The following is a 26,350-nucleotide window of genomic DNA, read 5'->3' on the forward strand; positions in this document are numbered from 1 at the left end:
CCCCCCCCTGTGCCTCCCCCAGGTGTCCGTCCGTCTGTCCTCTCCCCCCACCCGCTCTTTCCCCGGTGTCCGTCTGTCCATCCCTTTCCCCCCCATCTGCGCCTCCCCGTGGTGTCTGTCATAGTGTCTGTGTTCTACCCCCCATCCCCACACCCATGTTGTCTGCATGTTTCTCTATCCCCACACCTGTCACTCTATCCCCACACCTGTCACATCCTCCCCTATCTGTCTCCTCCCTAAAACAACAAGGAGTCCTTGTGGCACCTTATAGACTAACCCATTTATTTGGGCATAAGCTTTCGTGGGCTAAAACCCACTTCATCAGATGCATGGATTGGAAAATACAGTAGGAAGATATGTATAGCAGTACATGAAAAGATGGGAGTTGCCTTACCAAGTGGGGGGTTGAGACAAGTCAATTAAAGTGGGCTATTATCAACCGGAAGAAAAATCACTTTTGTAGTGGTAATCAGGGTGGCTCATTTCAAACCGTTAACAAGAAGGTGAGAGTAACAGTAGGGCAAATTAGCATGGGGAAATTAGTTTTTTTTTTTAGTTCTTGTAGTGACCCATCCACTCCCAGTCTTTATTCAGGCCTAATTTGATGGTGTCCAGGTTGCAAATTAATTCCAGTTCTGCAGTGTCTCCTCCTTATATCCCTCCTGGGCACTCACTAATCTCCTCCTTAACCTATGTCGTGAAGGGTGGGTCTCCAGAACTCTGTGAGGGTTAGGGCTGGCTTGGCAGTGCTGGAGTTTGAAGGTCTCTGTTAACTGTTCGAACAATTGACCAAGGGTCGTGGTGGATTCTCCATCACGGAGAATTTTTCAGTCAAGGGTGGATTGTGTTTCTAAAAGCTCTGTTCTAGGAATTATTTTGGGGGTGTTCTCTAGCCTGAACTATATAGGAGGTCAGACTAGGCCAGGGGTTCTCAAACTTCATTGCACTGTGACCCCCTTCTGACAACAAAAATTATTACAGGACCCCGGGAGGGGGGCTGAAGCCTGAGCCACCTGGGGTGGGGAAGCCAAGCCCCACCTCCCCAGGCCGGGGGGCCAAAGCCAAAGCCCCAAAGCTTCAGCCCCAGGCAGGCAAGTCTAAGCCCTGGCGACCCCATTAAAACGGGGTCGTGATCCACTTTGGGGTCCCAACCCACAGTTTGAGAACTGCTGGACTATGTGATCACAATGGTCCCTTCTGGCCTTGGAATCTATGACACTATGAAACCATAGGCACAGCGTGGCCAGCAGCAGTATATGCTGTCCCATACAGCCCTGCTGCCAGTGTGTCTCCTCCCTGAGCTGGAGGGATCCATCATCAGGGGGTGAGGGACAGTATACTTTGCAGGCTCATTTATAGTCCTTAGGCCGGGGTAGTCAATAGGGGGACCGCAGGCCAAATCTCGACCACCAGATGCTTTTGAACGGACCCCAAAATCTTTTTATTTACTTATTGTTTTTTACTATTTTCTCTGAAGTCTGGACCTTGACTATACCTTGACCAAGAAATTTGGACCTTGGCAAAAAAATAATTGACTGGTCTAAGGTATTTCAAGGATGTGCATCACTATAGTATCTGAGGGTGAAATCTTCCTGTCTGTCCTGTTTCTCACTTGTCACATTCCCTGGGGTCAGGAACTATTCCTTATGCTTCTGACATTCAGGAGAGAGAGATTTTGACAGGTTTTGAGATTTGTCCTGTGTACAAGCCTCTCTTGTAGAAGAGATTAAAATATAAAATCCAATCTTAAAACTGTAAATGCATAATAAAGTTTTTGTTGCAATGTTAACTCTTCCACATTGCATATGCTGGGTCAGATCCTCAGCCGGCGTAAAGCAGCGTAGCTCCGTTAACTTCAGTGAAGCTATGCTGACTTACACCAGCTGAGGATCGGTCCTGCTGTGTTTAACCGATACATTTAACAGCCTAAACAGCAACCATGTATGTGCAATGTAAGGACCAGATCTTGCAATTATATGAATGGACCCCACGCAGAATCCCCGACTTCGGTGGGTTCTTTATTGGCTCATTTGCAGGATTTGAGGCCTAGATGAGTTAAAATTGCAATGAAATATTTAACACTTTCATTTTCTGACCCATGTTTAAACCTTGTAACCTCAATGTGACAATAATAGGTTTTGCGTTAACTTCCTCTTTCTTTTCCATCTATAAAAAAGGAAGTGGGAAATGGGAACTATGGAGTTGCACAACGGGCTTGGGTTAATAATCATTTTCATGTACATAGCCTCTTCCGGATGTGGATCTCAAAGCCCACAGACTTGATATTCAGATGTCAGACATGTACTGCTGATAAAGAATAAAAAATGTTATTCAGTTCTTAACTATATATATATATATATATAGTTATATATATATAGTTATATATATAGTTATAGTTATATATATATATAAAATCATAGAGACTGAATAGCGATTGGGAGAAAGAGGCATTAATTCACACAAGTACAAGTCTAATGAAAAGCAAGTACCACCGTATGGGACAGACGTAGAACAGTGCTTTGCATAGGCACACTGAAATGCTTATTCTTTTCTTTTTCCTTTGGGTGGGAACAGTTGGCACGATAACTTGTGCATCTGAGCTCTCTAAAGCCAGATTTTTTTCTGCTGCCTTTTCTTTTAGAATATAATTTGTTTTGTTAATAGCATTGTTCATAATTGAGGTATCCCGAACTTTATCACCTTCACAAAACAGGGGTTTGGTTACGTGCTGACACTGTGTTGTGTAAGGAAAGAGAATAGCTTGTATGTCCCCATTAGCTCAGACATGGCATAGGATGACCTTGGGGATGTTGGTACAGACTTAAGATAAAACTAGCACTCACAACATTTCAGATGCTGGACCAAATAGGTCCTGATTCTGCAATGAGCTCCACGTGGGCTGGTTTCAGTGAGGCTCCCCATGGGGGAGATTGAGGCCTAACTTTTTTGACAGCTACGTTACAGTTCCTTTACATTAAGGCCACCACTACCCAGTTCTGAAACTTGGTTATCAGAAATGGCCCTGTGTAACTAAAAACAACTTAACAATTTCACATAATGTTGCTGCTTTACCATCTGTCTCATTAGCACTAAATATCATTTCAAGATCTCCGTTCCAATAACTTTACAAACAGCTCATCCTCCACTCAGATATTTTTGTTTATGATGCATTATATGCTTTAATCAATCATTAATCAAGTCTCCCAGCAACTTACTGCACATATGTTGTTTACAGACCTGTGTAGTTGCTTTGTGGAAACACTGCAGCTGTTTGGTGAAGGGCAACCTGGATTTTGGTCAAACATTGTGCAGTTAGGCAAATGAAGGTTATTCAAATAACATAAGGGTGTTTTTTTTGTTTTTGGTCAGTTTGGTACCTGGCCATAATAGAAAATGTGAGAAGTTGGGCCTCAAGAATATCTGATCCTTTGCTCCTTGAACAGATTTTTAACTCACGTTCCTTTTCTTTTTATTATTTTTTTTTGTATTATGGTAATGCCTAATGTCACAGACCAAGAACTCAGCATGTGTTAGGTGCTGGACAGAGACAGAACAAAAAGATGGTCCCCAAAGAGCTTACAATCTAAGTCTAAGACCAGAGACAATAGATGGATACAGACAGACAGGGGAAGTCAAGGAAATAGCGAGACAATATTGATCAGTGTGATTGGGCGTGGTATCAGCACACTTACAGCTGTCAAGATTTTGGTAGGCAACACAGCAAAGGAGAGGTTTTTTTGGAAGGATTTGAAGGGGGAGAATAACAGGGCTTTGCGGATGTCTTTGGGGAGTTCTTCCCAAGCAGTAGGGGCAGCAGGGTTCCTGTTTGAAAATTTAATGAGCGGGTGATGGAGGCTGACATCATGGTCTAATTGAAGGTGTGAAATAGACATTTCGGTAGTGAGTAAGAGATGATGGGTAGGGTGGGAGTAGACTGTGAAAGGCCTTGCAAGTGAAGACAAGTAGCTTGTGTTTAAAGAGACAGAAGGGGGAACAAGTGGAGGAAGGCAAAGAAGGGGTGGGGTGGTCCAAGCAATGGGCTAGGAGAAGGTGCTCTTTAAGTTTGTGTTTTCAAGCCCTGCCCCAACCACTGAGGCAGGAATTCATACCTGCCGACACTCAAAATGTCTCCATAGCGCCACTGGGATGCATCTTCTAACTCTATTGGCAGCTGCAGCTCCCTACAGCAAACATACACTCTGAAATGTCACCTGACGCAACTTCAGTCTCCACAGTGTGAGATGCTGCCAGGGAACTCAATAGGTGAGATACTGCTGAACGCACAGCTCTGCACCTTGCTCCTGGAGCTACCAGTGAGGCTAACGTGAGAGCCCTACAAGCCCAGTCTTGGCCCTCACGTCATATAGGAGTCACCTGGATGAGGTGAGGGGGAGGGGAAGGACTAACTGGATCCCAGTGTGCAGCCACTGTGGCAGAAACTGGGCTTAGGAGCCTCCATAACTGAAGATCTGCCTCTGGCCATGAGCTGCCAACTCACAAAAAATAGTGAGTTGATCCCGAAATTGAGTGGAGTACCACAAGCAGGGAGAGCTGGGAGGTGGGAACCAGGGTGGCTGCTGATACAGGCTAAAAGATGCTCCTCGTTCCATCCTCTGAGATGATCCCACTTCCTGTTCTGGCTGCAGGTGGGGATGGCAGGGTAATGTGTCACCATCTTCCCCACTCCACAGCTGGGCTGGGGACAGGTGGCAGCAGGGGGAGGAAGACGCACACACCCTGATTTCATTACCTTGGAAGCTTGTGGGAGTCTTTGCACTGACTTAAATGGGAGTTGGACTGGGCAATGAAAAGGAAGGGGGTGACCGAGAGAAAGCGAGGGAGGAGGGAGCAAACCAGACATGGGGGGAAGAAAGTAGAGGATAGAGCAGAGAGGACAATTGCAGAACAGAGTGAAGAACTAGATGAGGGAAAGGAGGGAGATGAAATGAAGGAGGAAGAACAAAAGCAAGGGACATATAGTAAGATTTTTATCTGATGGGGTTTAGTACCAAAATCTTGCAGTGATCTAATGGCTGTGTTATGTATCGGCATGGCGTGTGTACCTTAGTTTTAGAGAGTTAATTAGACATGCACACTGAGTTCCAGCTGCATTCCTTCACAAGAAGACCCCAAACTTCCTCAAGAATCTGGGCCACTCATATTGTCTGGAATGTTTGTATCTGCCAGCTGCGACTGCATCATCGCTTTAGTGTTGCTATCTTGTAGTTGTGCAAAACCAGCCCTGCCCTCTTGCCTCATGTCATGCTTACACACCCCTTCCATCTTTGGCTCCACCATAGCTTGAGTGTTGCCTCCTTTCGCTTGGGCAAAACCAGCCCTCGCCTCTGGGCTCAGGGAAACCCAGCTGTTCAGCTCGGCGAGTCCTATGAACAATGAAGCACATGGCTCATGTTTGTGAGTATATCAGCTTGTGTGGTTCATCTTAAACAACTGTTCCAGATAAATATTTATTTTTTAAAGATGTCACATAGTGTGTGGCATATGTTGTCAACATATTTATAATTAAGACGTCGCTGCCATGACAGTAGGCGCTGTAGAGATCCAAATAAAGAACATTACGGCTTCTGCTAAGGGGCCTAAAACAGCAGGGAAAGACATTGATACAGTGATGTATGTCCATATAAGAACCTATCTGGAATTACGCTAGACCAGAGGTGTATTCTTGTGTTTCCTGGCTGGACTTGGCATTTTGATCTTGGCTATTTCTAGACTTTCTAGAGCAGGTCAGCTTAGCCAGGGCAAAAGTGAAATGGAAGCCTTAGGTCCCAATAAGACTAATTTCTCCTTACACCAGTAGCATTGCTTCACTCCTCTAGGAGACTTGGATCACACACACTGACTTTCAGTGCTCGGTAGCTCTTTTCCATGGGACCTCTGGTGTCTCAGGCTTCAGCATCTTGGAGGCTTCCTGGCTTCACTGGCTCCTGTTCTGTCTCCCTTTACATTGTCTCCAGCCTTTGGCTCCTCAGGAAGGGAGGCAGTGGTAGGTAAGCAGGCCAGTAGTGCCTGTTAGGCCATGTGTATGCTTGAGAACTGAACCATTCCTAACTGGGAGGCTAGAACTGGGGTGGAGCACAAAGGGTGAATTCCTGAGTGTATTAAGTCAATGGGAATTGTCAGTGGCGCGAGGAGTTCCATGTGCCTACACTAGCCATGCTGAATTGTTCTGAACCCTCTGCGTGGCCTGTCTTTTCCCTCGTGCTATTCTAAACCCACTTGCAATGCTCGCTGGCTCCCTGTACTGCAGCTCCCAGAAGCAGCGGAATCTGGGCTGTTTCAAAAGACAGTCAGTGCCCAGGAGAACTGTCTGCACAGTGGTAGTGCCATCCATCCATGCTGGTATTATTGCCATCCACGCTGCAGATCAAAACAGCTCCAGCTGAATCAGTGAAAGCAAATCTAATCCCAGCAGTGTTTGGCATGGATGCCCCTTGAAGCTCTTCTGCGTGCAGATCTTCCATGTTTTTCAAGGATGCCAGCAGGACCAACGTGTTCTCAGAATGGAACCTTTTTCTAGTGTACATGAATCATTAGCCGCCCAGATTTGCACCACAGTAGCGCTGAACAGCCATCTGGATCACAGTGCAGCGCGTTCCCTGGCTTAACTGAAGAATGCAATATTTCCAGAAAGTAGCAATGAGGATTTTGAAACAGAAATGAGTGTAGACTAGGGATTAGTCAGTTAATTTTTTTTAACTGGGTGTCAGCCTAGTGATAAACTTAATTGCTGAGCTCTTAATTTTACAGCCATTGCAATACAAAACCCCTTCAGTTTCCCAATTACGGAATAGTAGAAATGTAGGGCTGGAAATGTCAATGTTTATACTGAAAACATGAGGTCAGGTGTAGGAAATAGTACTAGGTTTGCTTTGTAAAACAGGAGACTCCAAAACCAAACATAGAACCATAGTTTTGTAACAAAACTAGATTGCTTATGGGGAAGCAGGAGTGCTAGCATGGTAATGTAGACTTCCCTTTCCATGGAGTTCAGCAAGCCTTGATTGTGGTCCAGGTTGCCCAAATGATTTCTTTAAAGGAGTCGATTCCACAGTACTGACGCACAATAGAAGAGATTCAGGTTTGGAGACTGCGCTCCTTTTTCCTCAGCCAGCAGACTAAGCCATTGCAAAGTCAGTCATCTGGAGCTTTTTGCGAAGGGTGTTAATTGTTCCATCCATTCTTTCTTTCCTTGTTTAACCACTATCTAGGAGGAAAGTGTTCCATTGCCGTTGCCCCCTGTCCCCTTTGGGGGTGGGCGGAAGGGAGCAAGAAGGTGTTTAATTGCCCCAGTGGTGATTAGCGCTATTCTGTTCAGATTTGTATATGGCCTTCACGTAGTTATCAGAATGCCTTACAGAAGTCTTCAAGTGAGGTGACTAGCATCTCTTGCCTGGCTCGTTCTTTCATTCTTTCCTTTCTCAACAATAATTTTTAAATGTATATTTTAAAAAATAATTTGATAGGTGTCTATGCTGCTCCGTGTTTGTCCCAGAGAAGGCAGGTCAAAGAAGTGTGCCTTCCCTGGGAGTGGAATGTAGGAAGGTTTGTGGTGGTACTTTGCTCCTGTGGGATTTCATTCCACAGTCTGGGATCAGCCCCTGAGAAAGTTCGGTTCCCCAAACAGAGGAGATTTACCCTACGTTGCACAGTTCTTTTGGGCCTGAGGAGCAGACCTATTTCTGTAGCTCTCATCCCGGATCTTTAGGTATCCTGGGCCCAAACTGATGAGTGCCTTAAAAATAAAGACCAAGACTGTGAATTACTTGCAAGTGAGAGAAGAGAATTAACAAGAAGTCCTTGAAAACAACAACAACAAATATTCTGCTGTCTATATATCTCCATATTTACTTTGTTCCTTGCTTCTCTTTGGGTATGTCTATACTTACCTCCGGGTCCGGCGGTAAGCAATCGATCTTCTGGGATCGATTTATCGCGTCTTGTCTAGATGCGATAAATCGATCCTGGATCGATCCCGGAAGTGCTCGCCGTCGACGCCGGTACTCCTGCTCCGCGAGAGGAGTACGCGGAGTCGACGGGGGAGCCTGCCTGCCGCGTCTGGACCCGCGGTAAGTTCGAACTAAGGTACTTCGACTTCAGCTACGTTATTCACGTAGCTGAAGTTGTGTATCTTAGTTCGAAGTGGGGGGTTAGTGTGGACCAGGCCTTTGAGTATTATTCCTGTCACCCCCTGGCAATCACTAGAACAGCACCATTACAAATTTACACTTAGCTGTCACCGACCCTGACGCCTGTAAGGATCCTCTGTTTTCCATTATCCTCTCCTTCTGCCTCTGCCTGTAGCTTTGCTTCCAGTGCAATGAAGAGGGAGCTGAGATTTGACAAGATCAGAAATTTTGGAGACTGAACTAATATTTTGTCTTTGGGTGTAAATGGTTATTGCTATAGATTTCTACTATTTTTGATAGGTGTTGAAGGACGGGGTCAAGGGAACCTATTATAATAAACTGTAACAAACTTCCTGTGGATATTCACTTCATAAACCAATATATATATTTAAATAAAGTCCTTCTTGGTCTTAAGTCCATGAAGTTCCAAAACTGTAAAATTACCCAACACTGGATAATGCCACATTGCTATATGTTGGGCTGATGTGTCAAAATCCAATCTAAGTCACCAACATAATGTAAAGGGTTGAGTGCTGAGAGTACTTCTGGCTCAGGTGTTTGAACACTGAGTTGTTCACTTCCTACTCTGTCTACTTATTTGACATTGTGCAACTTCCTCTTTGAGCCAGCAATCTGCGTGCAGTAAGACCACAAATGAATCTGTCTTCTCGTGCGGTCTTAAAAAAGCACTCAACAACAACAGCCCACTGAGTTGCTTTGGAATGATGCAAGAAACGGTGGCTTTTTAAAATAGATTTACCATGAATGTTTTCTTGGATCTCTGTCATTGATAGCTGAAGAGATTCCATCACATTTTGTCCAGTTCTGATTAAATCAGCTAAATGGCAGCAACACAATTGCCTAAAAACAGTTTAATAAAGTGGTTTAATGGGACTTTATTTTGGCCGTTGTGAGTTCTGATGGTGGTATTGTTATTGCTTAATTGGTCTTGATGCAGGGGACTGGCACTCCTTCCAACCCTGAGATGCTACAGGGATTGTTGTCCTGTAAGATCCTAGGTAGGCAATTGCCATTGGTATAGTTCTGTTAAAGTTCAGGGCCTTCAGCATCTTGCTGGATCAGGCCCTAAAATTGTACATATACAATGTATGTGGCCAAAGGAGTGTATTTGTGTGCTTTGTAGACGGGGCAAGAGTGTATGTGTAATAGTACAACTTAGTCAAATGTTTCAATCAGAATCTAAGATTTTTTTTAAAAGAGTGAAGTATTCATGAAATATCAGCTCTTCAGCAATACGCCAACTATGAATAAGTTTTGGAGAAAGGGCATTCCTCCACAGAGATTTACAGACACCAAGATATATTGCAAAAGGCACAAGACAGTTCTCAAAGCTGTGTCTAAAAAAAATAGGAAATACCAAGCCAGTACAGCAGGGTTGAATGCTTGTTAATTCTAGTTAACCTCCTTATCTGGTAGCCTCTTAGGAAAAGTCTGGGAAGACAGTTTAGTATTAAATACTGTGCACTGTACGTAAAAATAGATCCTGTATTTTGTTCATATTATGTATCATATTTTATTTTTTATTCAACAGGTCACTGGTTACTTAGATGATTGCACCTGTGATGTTGAAACCATAGATACATTTAACAACAACAAGCTTTTTCCTAGATTAAATAAACTTCTGGAAAGTGACTACTTCAGACATTACAAGGTATTTTCATATTAGAAAATTATATTCATTGCCAAAAATACGCTGGGACTAGATAAGTAGTGTGTGTTTTGGTTTTTTTAAAATCTCCATATAAATGATCAATTATCTTTTAATTCATGTATTCTTGTTTTAGGCGCATGATCATAACAATTCAGGCTTTCATACTATTCGGAGACTCTTAATTTGAGGCAACATAGTCTTCAAATAAATTATATAAAGTTTTAAGAATTGCTTTTGAAGCATTTTTTTTCCCCCTTAAAGGCTTTAGTGGTAGAGCAAGGAAGTGGTTTTTATGCCAGATGAAGTGTGGAAAATATTTGCTGGGGCAAAAACTGTGCAGTGAGAACAATATTTTGTTTGTACGCACGAAGAGGCGTTTAACAAGACCAAGCGAATTGGTCATTATAACTTCTATCCAGTTCTTATTAAATTGATCCTTTACAGGCCAAATTCTGCCTGCAGTTACACCCATAACCTCTCTGGAGTTGCATGAATATAAGCAGTGCTGAATTTGTGCCAGGGCAGTCCTGGCACTTCTAGGTTTGGCAGCGCATAGCCCCAGCACCTCTGGGCTTGCTGCATCAGTTATGAATGTAAAAAAATTGCTTGAGCCCCGGCACCTCTTCCATTACAAATTTAAGCACTGGCTGGAAGTGAGTGCAGAATTTGGCCATTTGTGCTTTAAAAAAGCTTTCTACCAGGGGAGTCAAACATGAGGCAGTGTTTGAGTATTTGGCTGTAGTTTTCTCTATTACTGTTTTAAAAAAAATCATTCCATGTTAGGGTTGTTTAGAAGAGCACGACGGGGAGGTTGATATTTTGAGGCAGATAAGGGGGTAATTGAGAATCTGCTCTACGCCCAGGAGCACCTCAGAAATGCCCTGAAAAATGCGCTACCAAACGTCTGAAATCTTTAATGTCATCTGTAAGGTCACCGCAACTGAAAACATTTTTCGTGTGAGAGAGAAGTACAAAAGTTTATCCTGAATCTTTTCACCAATGGTGAAGTTCACTCCTGTGTAGAAAGCCAGAGCATGGGCCATGCGTCACTCAAGTCCTTATAAAAGGGTGGATTGCTGTGTGCTGAGTTACACCCTAAATGAGAATTATTACAAAAGTTATGGCTTAGATCTACTTCTAAGGTAACAAGTGTTACTAAATTAGGCCGTGGTTCATATAATTGGCTTGGTTATGTGGATTTGTATAATATGTAATTATTTTTTATATACAATTCTTTATAGGTAAACCTAAAGAAACCTTGCCCTCTTTGGAATGACAGCAGTCACTGTGGGATAAGAGACTGCGCAGTAAAGCCTTGTGCATCTGTAAGTACACAAATCTATTCGGGTCCAGATTTGTAAAGGTATTTAGGCATTGTTGCTGTGCCCAGCACCTAAGTCTCATTTTCAAAAGGGATTCAGGCATTTAGGAGCCAAAATCACATCGACAGTCAATGAAAATGAGACCTAGCTCCTAAATCGGCTAAGTGTTGCAAGGCTGTGCACAGCAATACCTAAATACCTTTACAAATCTGGGCCACAGTAACTTGTTTCTTCTCTAGCCAATCTTTACAGAGGACGAGCAGAGGACAGCAATCCACGCTTTTGCTTACTGAAGCTAACACAATTGTAGCTCTCTGATCAGGCTTATATAGATAAGTGCAGAGTTTCAAAAAGTTCCGTGAATAGAAGATTGTTGGGGGCGGAATAGATCTGGACAAGGAGGAGAAGTCTGGAGATAAATGTGAAAAGCGAGGGACATAAGCTTTTTTGTTAAAATATTATATGTTTGCTGTTGAAGAAAAAAATCCAGAATACATAACGTTGTTGTTTTAGTTAAATAAAAAAATGTTAATGTCTGTCTGGTGATGTTCTCCTCCTAATACAGCATGGCAAGAAAATCCTCCAAATATTAATGATTAACCTGTTGAATTGGAGATAGTTCACCTCCCAAAGACTTCATAAATATCTGCTTTAATTACTTTTAGTAAATGAAATAACCAAACAATCATTCATTTTCTGATATAGTTGTAAAACTAACCTGAAAAGTTTTCAAAATATATCACTGTTTAAAAATTTATAGTGTGTACCTTCTAAAAATGAAACCTACATCTATCCCTGAGTTGTGAAGAATATGTATTAAGGTTGTAACAACCAACAAGAATGCACTTTTATGTAGAAAACCATGATTAAATCGAGTCTTCCTGACTAGTGATTTAAAACATGATTTAAATCAAATCCATCCTGGATGAAAGCAGTCAAAAGAATATAGTACTCTAAAGGTAGAAGGCTGCCTGGTATGAGCTGATCCTATTTAGATTATATTTTCCGTGTCACTATAGTTAATTTTCACGTATCCTTAAAAAGCACAGTGTGCATTTCAGTAATCTTGCCTAGGAAGAGAATTGGCTTTTCTTCCCTGGATAGCCATGTTGTAACATCTCAAATATAGAGGTGGGGAGGCCTGATTAACAGGAAATATACCAGCTGATGTAACCCTAAAACATGCTAGTTCAGGAAGAATTATCACCCACTCACACAGACTGTGTATTCTGCTACATTTGGCTAATTTCATCTTCCTTCTTCCCCCTCCTCCCAAAAGGACAACATTAATATTAATTACTTATTGGCTTTTCTGTGCACTCTCCTCCATAATATCTGAGTGCCTCACAAATGTTAATGAATTAGCCTCCCAGAATCCCTATGGGATAAGAAAGCAAGCATTATTAAAGAGACTTGGGGCCTGATTCTGGTGTACGCTAAGCCCCTTTACACTACTATGGCGTCAGAGAGGAGCCTAAATGTAAATGAGAATAAGACCCTAAAGGAAATGCCTAAGATTAAGAAGGATGTTGATAAATTGGAGAGGGTCCAGAGAAGAGCCATGGGAATGATCAAAGGAATCGAAAACATGACTTATAGTGATAGACTCAAAGAGCTCAATATATTTATCTTAACAAAGAGAAGGTTAAGAGGTGACTTGATTACAGTCTATACCTACCTACATGGGGAACAAATATTTAATAATGGGCACTTCATTGTAGCAGAGAACATATAACACAATCCAAAGGCTGGAAGTTGAAGCTAGATAATTTGAGACTGGAAATCAGATGTACATTTTTAACCGTGAGAGTAATTAACCTTTGGAACAATTGACCCAGGGTTGTGGTGGATCCTCCATCACTGACAATTTTTCAATCAAGGTGGGATGTTCTTCTAAGAGCTCTGCTCTAGGAATTATTTTGGGGAAGTTCTATGGCCTGCGCTATACAGGAGGTCAGACTAGATGATCACAATGGTCCTTTCTGGCTGTGGAATCTATGAATCACACAGGAAATCTAGGGAGGAGTCAGGAATTGAGCCCAGATCTCTTGAATCCCAGTCCAGTGCCTTAATCCTAAAACCACGTTGCCCCTCTAACTAATTTTACTGAAAGATTTTTGGTCAGTTTCCTAATGTTTCCTGAAATTAGACTAGAAGACCACATCAGCACGATGGATAAAATGTGTCTCAGTTTTATATCTTGCATTTCAGAACGAAGTCCCTGGTGGAACTGAATCTGCAAGCTATAAGGTATGTGTCTCTGTATGAATGGTATGACTTGTGACTGTTCTATTTCACTACAACCTCTCTAATCAGGTTGACATCAGGTGTACCGCCCAAATAACCTCTGTTCCTCCTGACAATTGCTGTTTAGAATATTGCCCCTTTTTAATGTCACAATGCTCAGAAAACTACTTCCCATTCAAAACAACTAAGTTCTTGGAGTTTCAGAAGTTGCCACTGGGGACTTTTGAGGTGAAATCCAAAATTATCACCACAATCGCATGGGCCTCTAAACATCTTCAAATACCCTGCTCCTTTTGTAGAAATACAGGTGAAGATGAAATGTTGACAGACAATTGTGAGCTTTAGGTGCTCAGCACCTTTGAAAATCAGACCAAATACTTTAATGGATGTGGGGAAGGATTTTAAATGCAGAAAATCAGCTATTTCCTCTTTGCCTTCTAGTATTCAGAAGAAGCCAGTAAACATGTTGGAGAATGTGAGGAGGCTAAGAGACTTGGCGCCGTTAATGAATCTTTGAGGTATAATTTCATTCAATAAATCATTACGTTTGTCATAAAGAAAAATTAATATTGACTCTCAAACTGTCTCTCTTTATTCTCTGTAGCGAGGAAACCCAGCGAGCCATGCTTCAGTGGACCCAGCATGAAGATTCTTCAGACAACTTTTGTGAAGCTGATGGTATGAGGCTGTGTCTAGTGTGAATGATTTTGTGACAATATTTAAACAAAGGCTGATTGCAAAGTCTGAAATCTTTGTAAAAATTTAAGTTGTGGAATAATATACTAGTAAGTCTGAATTCTTTGTGTTTAATCTTTATTTGTACTTTTTTTGAAGAGATGCAAGAAGAACAATCCCTTGTCAAATTTGCTGCAGTGGTAAACGTGACTTTTTCCATATTCCTTAACTCTGTAATGGTTCAGACAAAGGTCATGTTTACACTATGGATTCAGCAGCACAGCAATGGTACTGTGGCTATGCCACTGTAGTGCTGTTTCCCATAGCCACGGAAGGGGTTTTTCTGTTCTTGTAGGAACTCAACCTCCATAGGTGACAGTAGCTAGAGGGATGGAAGCATTCTACGCCGTCTACGCTGGGGGTTAGATCTTCTTAGCTACGGTGCTCAAGGGTGCAAATTTTTCACCCCCCTGAATCCCATGCTATGTCAGCCTAACTTTTAAGTGTAGATTAAGTGAAAGTGAAATACTCTGTACTTCATAGACTCCTTTGCCCCTGGAAAAATTCCAGCTGGCAGTACCGAGTCCTGGAAAACTGTCTCCCTGTAACAGGGTGTGTGCATGTACACGTGCTGTGTAATGCAGGCTCCTTTCTGTAAAAATATGTCCGCTGATCTTTGCAGTTTCATTAAAGTGGCAACTAACTATCTTTGGAATGCAAATGTTTCAGGTTTCCGAGCAGACACGCAGGTTTTAACTTTCATTTTTCAGGGTTTTCAGTGGATTCACAGTGTGGCTCAAACTTGAAACTAGAAGACAGGTAAGGGTGTGTCTATGCTGCAAATGAAGGTGTGATTGTAGCACAGGTAGACGCACCTGTGCCAGCACGAGGAGCAATAGGCTAACGTTCCCCGGTGCCCTGGTTCTGGGTACAGGCTCAGGTTGTTAGCCTGCGCTGAAGACCATGCTGCTATTGTTACCTGTGCTAGCTAGATTAAAGCTACCATGGGTGTACCTACCTGTGTTACAGTCACAGCTTTCCTTGCTGTGTGTAGACGTAGCCTACATATTGGTTGTTAAGGGCCAGATTCTGAAACCTTACTCATTTAATACTCCTCTTTCAATATATTCCTGTTGCTTTCAGTGGGGCTACTAGGGTGAGCCGACGTCTTGATATTAGGAGCTTTGTCTTATATATGCAACTATACCCCACCTTCCCCGAAAAAAAGAAGGGTCCTGATTTTTCACACTTGCTCTCTGGTCCCTAAGGGGCTATTCAAAGGAGATGGTATTACTCCGTGTGAATCAAGGTGGCAAAATCTGGCCCTGAGTTTGTAGTTTCTTCACTTCCTTTTATCCTCAACTAAGGCCTTCCCTTCACAGATATACAGTCTCCTGATGCAGAGTATGTGGATTTACTCCTGAATCCTGAACGCTACACGGGTTACAAAGGACCAGAGGCTTGGAAGATCTGGAACAGCATTTACGAGGAGAACTGTTTCAAGTATGTGGTTTGAGAGAGTCTCTCTGTGTGCTTTGGTTACTACTCATTGCGCACAAATACGTTCGATACGATAAAAACTTCCCCCCCAAATTCTAAGACAATTGTTTAAGTAGGGGAGGTTCTGTGAAGGTTGTTGGAAAATGTCCATTCTTGTCTTCAGGATTTGTGTGTAATATTTTTAGCGATCTTTTTCCTGGTCACACCAATCAATGTTGTTGCTGGTTAAAGGCATGGCAGCTGCTGCAATGCCATATGGTAGGATCTGAGCATCACCCCTTGGTCCCAGGCTGGCTAAGAACCCTGCACAGACAGGGTCTTCAGCTGCAGAAGAGAGGGATTCCTTCCCATTGCTCTCCACTAATCCTGGTTGACTCACTGGGTGGTACTGATGGGTCTTGAAGGAGTCATGGCCAAGCTGCATCTGCTGGAAGGTGGATTGCTACAATCTGGGGATTGTTGAAACTCTGAGAGGATCTGGGACAATCTTTTCAGTGGAGTCGCATCACCATTAACTACTGTGGTGACTCATCCCCAGAGTCATTAAATCTGTGTTTGTTGGACTGGTACAGTGGGGAGGTAATGGCTTTGTTGAAGATTTGTCACCCCTTCCTTCTAGTGAAAGGTTGAGAGAGCCCTGTAGGCATGTCTGAGTCCTCCAGCAAACTAGGCAAGACCAGATTTGACATTCCTGGTTTTTCAAAGGTGTGTTTGTGTGTGCGTGTTGTGTTGCCTTCCTGCTTATTGCATGCTGTTCCTGTTAGCTTCCTGGTTCCTGCGTCCTGAACTCAGTGTTCCAGTTTTTGTGTGAGTGTGTGCATGCACGCACACACGTAGCATTGGCTATGTGAAGTTACTCAGGGCTTGCTGCTACATACCTTCCAATTGGAGTGTTATGTTTTGTTCAGAATGTGGTTGACTTAACTGGTCCACGGTTATTACATGTCCTGATTGACCACCTACCTGTGTGTCTTGCTTCGATTTCCCTGTGATTCGGGATTGCTGTTCTGTGGTATATAGGAGTGTAACATTATGGCCACAAGTGTTTCTATTCTGCGGCCCATGCTGCCTACACATTCTTCACCTGTTAACTGGCGATAGTTCCGAAACTTCCAGACAGAGTATGTGCAGATCCTGCAACACTCCGATGTGGCTAGATTACCTTTGCTGCAGAACTGCTTAGTGCCATGATGGCATTGATATTTATGATGAACTCCCGGAGCCCAAGTCCTTCTTTGATGTGGCTGTGCAGCACCTCAATGAGTATTTTGGGACTGGAGATTGTTCTGCTAAAGAGGAAAATGTTTTTTCAAGTTTGCCAGCAGCCCAACGAAACCGTACGCGAGTTTGCATGTTGTGTGCAGCAGGTGGCCCAGGATTGTGAATTTGGGGACGTTATGATTAGTGTAGCCAATGACCTCCTGGGTGAATGGTTTTTGGCCAAAGATGCTAGAACTCTTAGCTTTTGATGCCACGGTTGCTAAGAGTGGAGCATTTGAGGGGGCTCACCCTGAAAGGGTTCTGTGTCTCCGACTGCTGCTACCCTCGTGTCTACACCAGGGGCGGGCAAACTTTTTGGCCTGAGGGCAGCATCGGGTTTTGGAAATTGTATGGAGGGCCGGTTAGGGGAGGCTGTGCCTTCCTGAACAGGCAGGCGTGCCCCGGCCCCCGCCCCCCCCCTCCCCCCCCCCCCGCTTCTTGCCCCCTGACACCCTCCAAGGACTCCTGCCCCATCCAACCCCCCTGTTCCCCGCCCTCTGACTGCCTCGCTCCCTGACCCCCCCCCCCGAACTCCTCTCTATCCAACCCCTCCGCTCCCTGACCCCTTACCACGCTGCCTGGAGCACCGGTGGCTGGCGGTGCTACAGCTGTGCCGCCCGACTGGAGCCAGCCACGCACCGCGCAGCACAGAGCACTGGGTCAGGCCGGGCTCTGCAGCTGCGCTGCCCCAGGAGCTCACAGCCCCGCCACCCAGAGCATTGCGCTGGTGGCACCGTGAGCTGAGGCTGCAGGGGAGGGGGAACAGCAGGGGAGCGGCTGGGGGCGAGCCTCCCAGAGCAGGAGCTCAGGGGCCGGGCAGGAGGGTCCCGTGGGCCAGATGTGGCCCGCGGGCCGTAGTTTGCCCACCTCTGGTCTACACTTAAAATGTCAGCTGTTCCTTCTACTTCCGTCGCTCAGAGTCGTACAGCACTACCTACTCCCACACCCTGGTCTCTTGGCCAGTTTCCTTGCCTGCCTGGCTACAACTGCTAAGTGCTGGGCTTGTGGGAAGGAGGGACACTTTCAGTTAGGGTACCATGGTACACAGGTTCACAATACTGTAAATGTGGAGCCGCAGGAGACCGCCTTTACTGGGGATCTTGATGTTTCCTTTGATACAGTCTTCTCGAGTGGCAAGGTGCTGGAGCGGGTATCCGGTATTGTAGAAATTAATGGTTCACCACTGAAGTGCATGGTGGAGATGGGTGCTGAAGTTAATGTTCTCCCCTCTGGGTTAGTTCATAATCTGGCCATTTGCCTCACTACAGTGGTGAGAAAAGCGTGGCATTTGTATGCTTTGCAGACAGTGAGTGGAGCTGTGTGTTCTACAAAGGCATAGCCTGTGCTGCAAAGTTTTACGCTGGTAAAGATGCTGCTGCGAATGCCGTTCCATTGCTGTCCTGTGATCTGTGCTTACAGCGTGGTATGATGCAGGAATTCGCACAGGACACCTTGGGTGTGATTATGTTGGCTAGAATAGAAGCGGATACCCAATGTACCATTCAGACACACCAGGATTTATTTAATGGTGATGATATTCTCTCAATGGGATATGTGCACTCTCTGCAGCTGGATTCAAATGCCAAGCCCTTTGCATCACCTGCATGTCATGTACCTCCTGCATTTGTGGACAAGATCCAAGCAGCGCATGAAAGATAATGGTATCATGCGGGAGGTGGAAGGGCCTATGGAAATGGAGCCCCCTCCCAAGGTGATCGGACACAAAAAGAATGACGACATTTGACTGTGCACAGATTTTAGGGCACTTAATAAGTATGTGAAACGGGAGCAGTTTCAATTGCCAACCTTCAAAGAGGTGACCTGCTGAGTAAATCCCAGATTTTCTCTCTGTTGGATAACCGATCTGGTTATTAGCAAATACCTGTGGCTGAAAGTTTGCAGTTGTTATTGACTTTCAGCATGTCATTTGGGAGGTACTGCTATCAACAACTGCCTTTTGGGTGAGTCTCTGCTCCGGAGGTATTTCAGAGACTGGTGTCTCAGCTCCTTGATAATATCTAGGTTGCATGTTGATATTTGGATGGCATTCTCATGGTTGCTAAGAGTCCTCCTGAGCATAACGCTGTTCTGGACCAGGGCTAACCCAACTCCAACAAGCTGGTATAAAGTTGAATGTGGCCAAGTGCAGGTTTGCAGAAGACGATGTAGATTTTCTAGGGCGATCTGTGTCGGCCGATGGTGTGAAACTGGCACCTGAATGGGCTACAAGCTGTTGCTTTGCTACCATTACCCACAGATGGTAGGCGTTTACGTTTGATCCTTGGCCTACCTTGAAACATAGGTGGTCATGCTCTGCCCCATTTTAGTACCTTTGCCAGGCCACTGTGGGGTTTAACCCAGGGCCGGTTGGTTTGGACTGAAGAGGCAAAGCAGGCCTTTGAAACCCTGAGTCAGGCCCTCTGTAGTATCCAATCATATGCTTATTTTGATCCAGAAAAGTCAGTAGTGATTCAGTCTGATCCATGCAATTGGGGACTGGGCCTAGTTCTGCTCCAGGAGGGATGGCTGGTTATATTTGCCTCCCATACTCTCATCCCAATGGAAACAAAATATTCCCAGATGGAGCGAGAATTCTTGGCATGGTTTTTGCTATTGTACCCTTCAAAGTCTACTTAGTGGGGAGACATTTTACATTAGAAACTGATCATTTGCCTCTTTGGCAAATCTGTCATAAAGTCATTGGCCTGCTGCAGCTTCACACTCCGCGGTGGTTTCTTCAGTTGCAGCAGAAGGACTTGAATTTGGTGCGTATCAAAGGAAGACGTCATTTTGCTTGCTGATGTTCATTTGAGAAATTCTGCTGCGGTGGTGCCCTTGTGTGCAGAAACTGCAAAGTACACCCGATGCTTTTTACTGAAAGATCTGCCCGTTGAACTAGGGCAGACCACGGATGCTAAACTGTGCAAAATGGTACATGCTGTAAGGGCGGCTTGGATGGACCCGATCCTTAAGAGAACTTTGTCTACATTCTACAAAATTTGTTCTGAGCTCATGGTGAAGACATGTGCTACTCAACGTATCGTATGCAGAGACGCCCAGATGATTGTCCCAGCAGCGTTGCGACAAACAATCCTAGATGTGGCCCATGAAGGACATTTTGAGAGTTACACATGAAGGAACAAATGCATATTGATGTTGGGTGGCCAGGGTTGCACTCAGACATTGAGCGTCAGATGAAGGCAGGCTTAGCATGCACAATGCATAGATCAACTGCTCCTCCAGCCCCTTTGAAACCAGTAGTCATTGACACATCATGGCAGAAACTTGCAGTAAGAGATTATTGGCCCCTCAGTTGCACTGCGTGGCTACACGCTGTTGACAGTTCTGGAGTATTACTGACATTACCCCTTTGCATTCATAAGTTCATAAGGCACCTCAAAGGAGCTCGTTTCTTGCCTAAGCACTTAATTTGCAATGTTTGGCCTACCAGGGAGCCTTGTTTCAGATCATGGGACACTTTGTATCGAGAGTTTGAAGGCTTTCTGGCGAGGATTGGTACAGTACATTATAAATTTGCTGTGTACCCTCCGCAAGGAAATGGGATAGCGGAGAGACTGCGTCGGACTCTGAAGAAGCGTGTAGCTCGCATACTTTTGAGTCATGGTTTATAGCAGGGGTCGGCAACCTTTCAGAAGTGGGGTGCCGAGTCTTCATTTATTCACTCTTAAGGTTTCGCCTGCCAGTAATACATGTTAACGTTTTTAGAAGGTCTCTTTCCATAAGTCTGTAATATCTAACTAAACTATTGTTGTATGGAAAGTAAATAAGGTTTTTAAAATGTTTAAGAAGCTTCATTTAAAATTAAATTAAAATACAGAGCCCCCCTGGACCAGTGGCCAGGACCTGGGCAGTGTGAGTGCCACTGAAAATCGGCTGGCGTGCCGCAGGTTGCCTACCCGTGGTTTATAGGATATTTGGAGTACACCTCATGAATGTCCTGTAGAAACCCCTTTCTATCATCTCTTCAGCTGACCTATGAGGGCCAACTTGTCTATGCTGACAGAAAAGGTTCATCCCACCTCTTTGCCATCCTCAAAGCTGATGGGACTAGGAAATACGCGAGTTTCAGAAAGCGTATCCATGCACGACTCCATGCATTCTATCCTGGACACGTGGTGTATGGTAGGCAAGGGTCTGGAAGCGTTTTTGATACTCATGGCATGATGTTGCGGGTTGCAGGGTACAGAGTGTGGCGAGTGTGTTTATCACACGGAGAATGTGTTGTTAACCAGCGAGATATATACTGCCTACTGACAGGGGAACGGAGAGGGAGGAGGACACTCCTTTCTGTGTGTGACGATGTCATGTGGCCAGTTGGGGAAGTTGAGCTGAATCTGAGGTATAACCTACAGGATCACCTGGTGCCTCTGGCAAGGTACTGCTGAACTTCTGGGGAGAAGAGAAGGAAACTGTGTGTGTGGGTGTTTTGCCTTCCTGCTTATTGCTTCCTGAACTCAGTGTTCTAGTTCCTGCTCCTGGGTGTGAGTAGTGTTGGGTGTGTGCGGGGTTACTCAAAGCCTGCTGCTACATACCTGCTCTTTGGACTGTTGTTATGTTTTGTTCAGACTGTTGCTGACTTAACCGGTTCATGGTTATTACATGTGTTGATTGACCACTGGCCTGTGTGTCTTGCTTCGATTTCCTTGTGTTCTGGGATTGCTGTTGTGGGGCACATCAGAGCGTAACAAAAGGATTTTTTTTTTTGGTGTGGTTTTTTTTTGGTAATGCATAAAAGAAAATCCAGCCGGGGCACAATTCCTTTTTTTTCTGTGTTGCCACCACCTTGAAATCTGTATGGGCAGAGGAAACAGTTCAACGCCAGTCTGGGTTGTTTGACTTTCATGAATGTTTTTGCAGAGCCAAGTGGCTGTTACATATTCCCTATTTAAATTATTTTGTCTCTTAGGCCTCGGACCATAGAAAGACCTTTAAATCCCTTGGCTTCGGGCAGAGGTGAGTCATTTATTCGTCCCACTAAGCTATTTGGCAGCCCATGAGTTTTGGTGGCGGTAATGATGAAAGCTATTTATGCTGGCTCTATGAAGTAAAAAGAAAAATAGTTTAGATCAAGCCTAGAACCGTGTGTGTACCATAAAGGGCATTGCGGAGGGAGGATGCTTTTGTGTGTAACCGCTCAGGAAAAACGGTCTGAGTCAGCACCATTGAAATCAACGTGAGCTTGGACGTTGACTAGGAACAGGATTGGTTTATGGGCACTCACTTTTTATACTTGAAGTTGCCAAGGGCATTTGAGAATGTCCGTATGAAATAAGGCCTCCATTGTAGCCTCTTTACAAACATCTAGTAAGAGATGGACCCTGCCCTAGGGGTTATGATCTAAATAGTCAAGATGGACAAAGGGTGGCAAGGAGAACAGAGTCCGAGAGAGGTGAAGTGACCCAGGACACGCAGCCGCTCAGTTGCAGAGTTGGGAATAGAACCCAGGTCTCCTGACACCCAGTCTAATACCCTATTCACTAGACCACACCGCCTCTCTCCTCTTCGTTTGAAATCTAACCCCGTTGGTCGTGCTAGCTCTTACGTATGAAAGCCTGAAAAAATATTTGCCCAATTGCAGCAGTCCAGGCATCTGTGTTGACAGCTAATTTCCACCATATTAGGAGTTAGCAAAAGAAAAGTCTAGGGACTAGGTTTTCACTGGTCACTTGATTTAAGAGAATCTGAATTCTGTCCGCAAAAGCTCCTGCAATTCATTCTTTGACTAACACATGAATCAAATGAGAGTAAGCTCAAAGAGCAGTGTAGCCGGACAAAATAGACAAAGGAAAATAAAATAAGAGTGCCGCCTTCTCATTGAATTGTATGTGTAACTTCAGCTTTGTCTTGGCCACATCATGAGAAGTTAAGTGGAGAAATCCCCATTTTGCAGATGAGGTACACAAAGATTGACCCATTGAGGTCAATGTGAGTCTTCCCTTAGACGTGAATGGGCTTTGGATAGGTCCCTAAATAACTTACCCAAGTCACGTGGGAAGTCTGTGGCAAAGGTGGAAAGAGGAAAGCAGGTCACCTACCTTCCAGTCCTGTGCTCACTAATCCCATGATCATTTTTCTTCCCCCAAAGCCCTTGGGAGTGATCTTAATACCTTGTAGCAGTTACTTCCGTCCTAGTCAGATTCTTTCAAAGCACTCTGCTCATCTTGTACCTTTACTGTGCCGGCTTGAGATAATCTATCATGCACGTATAGAATGCTTTTAAACACTGCTAACACTATTTATTCTCTTGTCTGAGCCGATTTAACAACTATATCTGAATAGTCTTTGCACTTTGGAATTAATTCTAGTGACGTAATTTATGTTTTTTGTCTCTCTTCCCCCCCACCCCCCCAGGAGAAAAATGTTGGTGGGGGACTTGTTTGGTTTTTTTTTTTTTTCCTGACCACAACAGAAATGGATACAGAACTTTTGCCTCTTCCGCTTCCACGATCTGAAGAGTTAGCATAGTCAGCAAGGCAAGCACAAATTATTCAAGCAAAAATGGGAATAGTCTTGAAATCTTCCTGTGTTCAGTTTCTCTTGCATGGATCTATTTAGCTTTATAGCTACTATCTGCTTAGCTTAACAAAGAGAAAGTTAAGGGGTGACTGGCCCACTCTGTAAGTATCTACATGGGGAACAAATATATAACAACGGGCTCTTCAACCTAGCAGAGAAAGGTCTAACAATCCAATGGCTGGAAGTTGAAGCTAGACAAATTCAGACTGGAAATAAGGTGTAAACTTTTAACTGTGAGAATAATTAACTACGGGAACAACTCATTAAGAGTCCTGGTGGATTCTCCACCACTGACCATTTTTAAATGAAGATTGGATGTTTTTCTAAAAAATCTGCTGTAGGAATTATTGTGGGGGGGGAAGTTCTCTGACTTTTGTGTTATACAGGAGATCAGACTAGATGTTTACAATGGTTCTTTCTGGCCTTGGAATCTAGGAATCTCTGCGACGCCTAAAGAGAACATGCCCCATCCTTGAGGCTAACAGCCTTTGGGCAGGGTTTTCAAAAGAGCCAGAGAGTTTTAGGTGAACAGGTTCCTGGATCAACTGTGGGGCTAAAACTAGCAGCTTAGCTGCTCGGGCTGGAGCCCAGACTCTGGGACTCTTCCCCCTTGCGGGATTTCAGAGCCCGGGCTCCAGCGAGAGCCTGAACGTCTGCATAGCTATTCTTAGCTCCGCAGCCTGAGGGAGTTGACCCGGGCTCGGAGACTTGCCACCTTGGGTCCTTTTTTTTGCTGTGTAGACAATCCCCCCCAGTGCTTTTCAAAACTCCATCCCATAAGACCTGGACGGGGCGGGGTGTGTTTTGTGCCTCTGTTAATGGTAGTTCTGCTGCGGCAGAGGGAGCTGCTTTTACGTGAAGTAATGCCATAAGACTGGGGATTTTCACAGGAACCTAAACACCCAGCATCACTGAAAGTCAATAGTAGCTGGCACCTATCTCTCGCTTTCAAGGGCTTGCTCCTGTGAGATGCCAAAATGCCCTCAACTCCGATTGCCTTCAAAGCTGAGGGCGCTGTATCCATCGTAGGCGTATTTAGCGCCTTGCAGGACTCAGCCCTGTGCACATGCTCTGCCTGTTCTCCTTCCTTTGTGCCCTGTGGCTTGTTTCTCTCTGCATTTTCTTCCGTCACCCAGCAGCGAGCAAATACGAAGTCCCGGTTTATGAGACAGCTGTAGATCGCACTGACCTTTGCATTGTTTTTATTTCTCTGTTAGAATGCTGTGTCTTCTGTCAGTAATAAAACCGTTCGTTTGTTCCCTCTTCCCCTCCCAAAAAGGGATGCAAGCTGTGGCCCACCACTTCCCCTGGGGTTGGGTATTCTTCTGCAGTTCAGTGCTCCCAGCTCCTGCTGATATGGGTGGAAAAGACGCTAGACGTTGCTTTGCTACAATGTCAGTAGCCTATCTTTAGCTGCTAGCAAATGTCGAGTCTGACATCGGTGTCCGTCACCTGTGAGGCCCTTTCAACGGGGTTTTGTGTGCCCTCTCTTGGAAACACCTGCCCCGATCCTGCAATCCTGCCCGTGCAGTCTCACCGAAGTCATTGCAGCTCTCCATTGATTGGTTCAGGGGTCTGGCCGGGGTGTTCTGATTGCCAGAGCATCACCTTAGCCTGTGCAGCAATCCTACTGTGACACCAAAACCAGCTGTGAGGTTATGACAAGAATTACCTAATAGGAACGGAGATGCATGGATTCCCTCTTAGCCTGTAACTTTTTCCTAATTGTTTTGTGTGCGCTGAGGACAGCATTGAACAAATTTGTAACGTGTTCTAGGCAATTTATTTTGGTCAATGTGCTAAATTTTCCTTATCAAAGCTCTCGTGACTGTTTGTTTCTTCATTTCCAGGGAATTCATTTTACAGTTGGCTGGAAGGTAATGGTTTGTTTTGGTTTTTTTGTGAGTGATACAAAATGGACTTTCTGTGGTGGTGATGTGGGGAGCGGGGCATTAATTGCCAAAGCAAACTGTGATTAAATTAGATCTCTGATAACAGCAAGGGAAGGAAATTCAGACATTATTATTTTACATATCGACTCGTTTTCCTTTCAGGCCTCTGCGTAGAGAAGAGAGCTTTCTACAAACTCATTTCTGGCCTACATGCAAGCATCAACATCCATTTGAGCGCCAGGTACCTCTTGCAAGGTGGGTGAGACTTTCTGCCTTATTTCGCTAAGAGCCAGGCTGCTTCTGCAGGCAGCTGAGATGGGAATTGACTTTCACTGCTTAGTAAAATACTAGCTGGCAGCCCATTTCAGCAGGGTTTGGGTCCAGCTTCGCTCTCCTTCTCTTCTCCCTTCGTTCCTCTCATTCTTCCCTTATACACAGATGACAGCTGGGTGTGGAAATAAGACGCAGAAGGTTTGGGTATACAATTATCCAAATGCCTTTCAAAGTCTTAATTTTTAAAAAATTTAATTGGAAACCAAAGCCAAAAAATTCAAACCCTAAATTAGGCTCCTGAATCCGTATTTGGGCACCTGAATCAAAACTGGCACATGCTCAGAAGTGCGGAGCAGCCACATATCTCTGCTGAATGGAGCTGCCGGCATTCCGCACCTTGTACTGAACTGCCTGAATGGGGCTCACTTTAGGCACTCCGGTTTGAAAATGCCTGGCCTTTGCCCCTTACACTCCTCCAGATTCTCGTCACAGCTCACTTTGGAGTAATTTTCCACCTCTGACCCAGCCTTGCCCGTCAATCTGGTTAACCCTTCATGCTTTGCTCAATTACAGTAAGTTTAGCAGCAATTTCTCGCAGAGATTCTGATCTGTTAAGATTTTCCAAGATTCTTTAACTTTTCCCAGGACATGTACACTGCTTTTCTTGAGGTACCTAAATATGGACTTAGATGCCTGAGTTTAGACACCCAGCTTTGAAAAATTTGGTCCATACTTCTCAGTAGCATGATTCAAATGACCTCTGACTCCTCAGAATTGGCCAAGAATTGTAATACACTGCTTGTACAGAGAGACAACCGCACACAT

The 26,350-nt window shown here is 44.5% G+C and overlaps 1 protein-coding gene across 1 annotated transcript in view; it reads left to right on the forward strand.

Annotated features, from left to right (window-relative positions):
- Nucleotides 1-26,350, forward strand: part of ERO1A (endoplasmic reticulum oxidoreductase 1 alpha) — a 35,972-nt gene that overhangs the window by 533 nt on the left and 9,089 nt on the right. The window contains exons 2-10 of the mRNA XM_024205475.3: nt 9,700-9,819; nt 11,061-11,144; nt 13,353-13,391; nt 13,830-13,906; nt 13,993-14,066; nt 15,446-15,566; nt 21,751-21,797; nt 25,211-25,237; nt 25,415-25,507. Of these exons, the coding sequence (XP_024061243.1) occupies nt 9,700-9,819; nt 11,061-11,144; nt 13,353-13,391; nt 13,830-13,906; nt 13,993-14,066; nt 15,446-15,566; nt 21,751-21,797; nt 25,211-25,237; nt 25,415-25,507 (682 nt within the window). The remainder of the gene's footprint in view (nt 1-9,699; nt 9,820-11,060; nt 11,145-13,352; nt 13,392-13,829; nt 13,907-13,992; nt 14,067-15,445; nt 15,567-21,750; nt 21,798-25,210; nt 25,238-25,414; nt 25,508-26,350) is intronic.

The sequence above is a fragment of the Terrapene carolina genome, unplaced genomic scaffold (genome assembly GCF_002925995.2).
Source record: "Terrapene carolina triunguis isolate 2854851 unplaced genomic scaffold, T_m_triunguis-2.0 Scaffold189, whole genome shotgun sequence".
In the NCBI taxonomy this organism is placed as follows: domain Eukaryota; kingdom Metazoa; phylum Chordata; order Testudines; family Emydidae; genus Terrapene; species Terrapene triunguis.